This window comes from Octopus bimaculoides, chromosome 2 (assembly GCF_046866305.1).
Source record: "Octopus bimaculoides isolate indiv1 chromosome 2, ASM4686630v1, whole genome shotgun sequence".
NCBI lineage: Eukaryota > Metazoa > Mollusca > Cephalopoda > Octopoda > Octopodidae > Octopus > Octopus bimaculoides.
Genome location: NC_142929.1, coordinates 79,447,611 through 79,453,610, shown reverse-complemented (window position 1 = coordinate 79,453,610; position 6,000 = coordinate 79,447,611). Strand labels below are relative to the sequence as shown.

Below are 6,000 nucleotides of genomic sequence, written 5' to 3'. Positions count from 1 at the left end.
ATAAATACCACTTACGGAGAATTTGATTTTGAGATGATACCTTATATCATTCATATCTGATTAAAGCTTTCACCAGTAAACACAGATTCATCAGCAGAAGTGTTGGAAATTAAATTCATTGCATTTCTGAGAGAAAAAGGTAACTAGAAACAAAACTATAAACACTAACAACAAAAGATGAAATCAGAAGATTGGTTTTTAAGTTTTATGTTATTACAAAATAAAATATGCTAAACTGTTTCTCCTTATGTGAAACTGGAGAAAGATCTCTTTCTCTACTTGGGCATATAAATCATGCATGAAGAGACTTGTCACCTGTATGGCAATTAGAACAAAAGCTAATAGATAGCTTAAAGCTATTGATAGCTTGCTTACAGCTATCCTTGGATACAAGTAAATATAATATTACAAAAAAGGTCCACACTTCAGTTTTGTGGTGAATGCAATTCATGAACAGAAATGGACCAGTATTACGTCAGCAAATATTACGTAGCACTGACTGACTCCTGAAACTATTATGTGAATAATGCATTTTTAATAGTGTTCACTAGTATCAATCCATAAATGTTTGTTTCACTCCATCATAGTCTCATGAATTTAATGAAAGCATTTAAATGGAAGAATTCAGTAATGAAAGTGTTTACATTCAGCATTATGTCCCTTATATCCTTTCTTACTGAAGTCAACAGCAAGACTTCTGTTTATCAATTATGTTAAATGGTCACTTTCGAATTTGGTTTATGGGTTTTATTTTTGCATCCAGGAAATTTTTCAGTGTGTTTTGGATAGTAATGACAATAAATCTGACTAAGCAGTTCTTTTTGGGAAAGTCAGTATGCAGTAAAACCCAAAATCAGTGATGTACATTATATATGAGTACATATTACACACAAATTAATAAGATGAACTAGGAATGGTCAATCTAGTTACATGTCTTCAGACAGCATTCAGCTCCTTCTGAAGAAGAGGAGAATTGAACCCTTTAGCATTCAGACTACTCTGTCAAATGTATTGCTTATTTGTTCACATTGTTTTGAATTAATCATGCATTATCTCATAGTGTCAAGATTTTAATGCTGTGATTGTTTATTTTTATAACATAGTATGATAGGTGTGAAAAGCCAGATCTGGCTGGTCTGAGCATAAAATAGGTACAATCTTTGGGTCGGATATGGCTGGTTTAAATGCTAAAGGGTTAACCTAAATTTTATTCAAATACCATATCTTTTGCAACTTACTAAAAACCAGATTGGTGCCTGTAGCAACATCGAAAGTTACATTCTGAAAATGTAACATAGAATCCAGTGAACTGATAGTTGTAAACTTTCTCTAAGACCAGATCATTTTAAGTTTCTTGAAAACCTTGGATTTAATGCTATTTGCAGTCAAACATCTTCAGTTGTGAGAAATATAATCAAGTTGGTACTGTCCAGCTTCATTAAAACACTCTGAAGGATGGGTAACATTCACAAAATAACAAAGTCAACTTAAAGGACACATCAGATGATATAGCTCTACATATTCCTAAAGCAAACAAGATGGTGACATCTGAGACAACAACAATGAAGGCAACAACAATAAAGACAGCAACAATAAAGACAACAACAATGAAGTATGTTTGGAATGGTGTTACAATCTCAGACCCATCCCAATCAAATTGATAGGGAATCTGTAAAAGAGATAAGCTTCACATTAAAGACATTATAAGAATGATAAACAAAAAAATATGTTGTGTAGCAATAGAAATAGCAGCATATGTAATAAAAAGAATGAAAATGAAATAGACAAGTAATTGCGATATAGATACATATTTTTAACACAATGAATACTATGCCTACCTCCTAACAACCTCTCAGAAAGAAACTATACTCCAACTGACACAGGAATCCCCCTACTACTGAAAACATCCCTTCTGGATTCAGTGGAAAACACTCAACCATATGAGAAGAACAGGACAATTAAAAGTTGTTTTTGTCAGCCCAACTAATTCTGAATGTGAAGAAGGAGACCATAATATGGAGCACTACCTTGTCTGCCCACACTACCCAACTCCTGCAGCTCTAAAGACCTTGCAGAGATCAATAAAAATGCAAAGAACCATATAAAGAAATGGGAAAACTGTCATATAACCACAACACTTCAAAGAATTGAAAGCAGAACAGAATAATGATATAGATTCAGATATAAGTGAATAAATGTAAGGTAACTTCTGAGAAATGATAACATGAGTAATGGTAGGCAAAGAAAACCTGCAGCATATTCTAGATTAACCAGCAGAACTAGCTGAAAGAGAGTTTTTCTGCAGGCATATTAACAGTAACATAGCCACAGAAAGGCAAGAAAAAGAACAATGATGATGTGATGATAATGGTACTGATAGTTATGTCAAACAGCATACCTCCTAGGTCAATACTTTTGTTTGTTTGCTTCCTCTTACTTTGTGTTGAGCATATTTTAACTTACATTTGTAGTTGTTTTCCACATTGTTTAATGCAAACTATATTCCAACCATCTCACATATTCTTGTTTCTTACCATTTACCCATGCAGATCAAATTTCAAGTGCCCCCACTGCGCAACTATGAAAATGAACAGACACCACTATCTTGCAATATTTGGTCTAGACAGTGGACAATAGGAAGGATAATAATGGACATCATATTACTTAAAAAATAGACCAAAATATTTATAATCTGTTATCTGTAATTTTCGTCATGGCCAATGCCAGTGTTGCATAACTGACACCTGTGCCAGTGACAAATAAAAGGCACCATTCGAATGTCAGGCTTCAGAGGCAGTGACAAGTGACCAAGACCTTTGGTGATATACCATGCTTGAGAGGACCTGTCAAGCCAAGTGAGACCATAGTCGTGGTTGTGCTGTGTTGCGTAACTGGCACCTGTGTTAGTAGCATGTAAAAAGCACCCACTACATTCTTGGAGTGATTAGAATTGGGAAGGGCATTCAGTCAAAGAAACCATGCCAAATCAGACTGGAACCTGGTACAGCTCCCCAGCATACCAGTTTTCAGTTAAATCATCCAACCCATACCAGCATGGAAAACAGATATATGATATTGATGGTGATGATGATGATATCCATATAACATATCTGGATCACTGAACAAATGAAATTAAGGAAAAAGTTTTAAGCATTTACCTGCTTGACCAAGCTGTTTGTAAAACCTATATTCCAAATGTAATTGTGGAGCTCTGGATTTCATTGGTTCCTAAAAAGAAAAAAGAAAGTTTTAAAGCAACAGATCTTTATAATTTATCAAAATGTAATTGAATTCTTCCAAATTACAAAAGGATAAAATAGTGTATTAGATGTAGGTACGGAACAAGACTTGAAGTTAGCTGTAAGTAAAAAATGCATTAATATCCTACACATTGAAAAAATAGCGTCACATAATGTGGAGGACAACTGGAGGTTTCAATCGGACAACCTGTTGAGGGCTGACCAGATGTGTGGCTGGTGCAAAGTGTCCTCTCAACCTAAAGTAACATGGTGGTGGAACAATGTAGTTGACAGGGCTATTAGGCAAAAGAAACAGGCATGAAAGGACTGGAAGTGCAGTGGTAGCAGGGAACAGTATCAGATCACCAGAAGGGAAGCTAGGAGACAGATATACTTAACCAGAAGGGAAGCAGATAAGAAAAGATTTGCCCAACGTTCTGCATTGTGAAGACCAGACACTTGAAATGTTCTATATTGTAAGACAGTGTGTGAGAGATAATCATGATGTTACAGGAGAGAAATGTGTCTGCATGGATGATGGCTCATTTGCATTCAATGATGCTGCAAAAAGAGAGACTTGGAGACACCACTATGAAAGGTTACTAAATGAAGAGAATGAATAGGAGAAAAAGAGTTGCCAAATGTCGACCCAACAGAAGGCCCAGCTATTCAAACTGATAGTACCTTGGTAGATAAAGCAATTAAGGGTATGAAGACAGGGAAAGCCCTCAGCCCATCAGGAATCACTACAGAGATGCTTAAAATATCTGGCAGTGTAGGCTGTAGTCTAGTCACCTGTATAGTCAACCAGGTGATACATGAAGGAGTCATAGCCAATGACTGGTGTAGCAGCACCATAGTCAAAGGTGACACATTAGATAGGAATAATTACAGAGGTATCAAATTGTTGGATCAGGTGATGAAAGTCACGGAGAGGGTCATAATCCAACTAATTAGAGAGAGAGTTGATTTAGATGAGATGCAGTTTGAGTTTATGCCAGAGAAAAGCACCACTGATGCTATATTTCTGGTAAGACAGCTGCAGGAGAAATTCCTAGCCAAAGACAAACCTCTGTACTTGGCTTTGACATGGTCCCTCGATCCCTTACTTGGCGGTCAATGCAGAAACTAGGGAGAGATGAGTAGTTGGTAAGAGCTGTACAAGCCATGTACAGGGATGCTGTCAGTAAGGTGAGGGTTGGCAACAAGTATAATGAAGAATTCCAGGTAGAAGTAGGCCTCTCACTCAGAGTAAAAGGTAGACTGTATGATGCATGTGTGCAAACAGCCTTGCTATACGGCAGTGAAACATGGGCTGCGACTTCTGAGGAAGTGTAGGCTTCAAAGAAAAGAAGCTAGTATGTTCTGCTGGATGTGCAATGTCAATGTGCATACATGACAGAGTGTAAGCATCCTGAGAGAAAAGTTGGACATAAGAAGCATCAGATGTGGTGTGCAAGAGAGATAACTGCACTGTTGCGTATGAATGAGAGCAGTTGTGTGAAGAAGTGTCACACCCTAACAATGGAGGGAATCCGTGGAAGAAGTAGACCCAAGGAGGCATGGGATGAGGTGGTGAAGCACAGCCTTCGGATGTTGGGCCTCACTGAAGCAATGAGAAGCAACAGAGACCTTTGGAGATATGCTGTGCGTGAGAAGACCTGCATACCAAGCGAGACTGCAGCCATGGCCGAAACCAGAGCCGCATAACCGGCCCGTTTAAAAGTACCCTTCAATCGTTGGGCTATACGCTGTGCTTGAGAAAACCTGTTGAGTCAAGTGAAATCATAGTCATGGCCAATTCCAGTGCTGCCTGGCACATAAAAAGAACCATTCGAGCATGGATGATGCCAATGCTGGTGGCATGTAAAAAGCACCATTTGAGCATGGTCAAGCCTGGTGCAACCTTCTGGCTTGCCAGTCCTCAGTCAACCATCCAACCCTTGCCAGCATGGAAAGCAGACGTTAAACGATGATGATGATGACACCACAATGGTCTTAATTAGAAAACAATAAGCTCTGAGTACAGAATTTTTATCACCTCAGTACAGCAGGATAGCATAAAAGATTGGTAACTGAGATTTTCACATTGAAAAAAAAAAAAATACATAAATAGTATGATACTAGGTAGCAGCGAGAAATTAGTATTGAATGCAGGCAATGCAAGAAAGCAGTGTAATAGAAAATAAGAATGTTAAAAATTAGGTTTAATATGATCTCTTGAATGTGCAGTGTTAATTTGCACGAAAGACAAATTGTACGTGAGCTGAGACTGCAACCAAATATTAAAGCACTAAACGATACCTGCTAGTCATGAAAAAGTGGTCAGTTAAATGTTTGTGTGCTAGGTCACCCCACCAACCAAATATGTGCATTCATTCATTTATTTTAACATTTTTGTCATCATTATTTAATATAAATAACTGGTAGGGACACCATATTTTGTAATGCAACCATAATATTCTACCACATATATTAAAGGTTATTATAAGTCAATACTGTGTCCCACCTGTGTTTAATATGTAAAATTTGTATATCCAATTGTGTAACACTGCTATATTTGGAGGCTATTTAAGTAATGTGTTCATGGATGATAAACAGGTTGGATGAGGTGCTAAAGAAGGAACAAGAATTCCTGAAATATGCATATACACCCATTACCTATTTTTCTATCTTCAAATGCACTGTTTACAGAGACATATTCGTATTTGAAATACCATAACTTACAGTTTTGGCTCTAATTTCTATGGGAAATCTATAG

At 37.2% G+C, this 6,000-nt stretch overlaps 1 protein-coding gene across 6 annotated transcripts in view; it reads right to left on the bottom strand.

Moving 5' to 3' along the window:
- The window catches only part of LOC106876726 (casein kinase I), a 231,937-nt gene that overhangs the window by 131,513 nt on the left and 94,424 nt on the right, over window positions 1-6,000 (bottom strand). For all 6 annotated transcript variants that reach the window (XM_089347086.1, XM_089347088.1, XM_089347087.1 and 3 more), the window contains exon 3: window positions 3,159-3,228. In XM_089347086.1, the coding sequence (XP_089203212.1) occupies window positions 3,159-3,228 (70 nt within the window). The remainder of the gene's footprint in view (window positions 1-3,158; window positions 3,229-6,000) is intronic.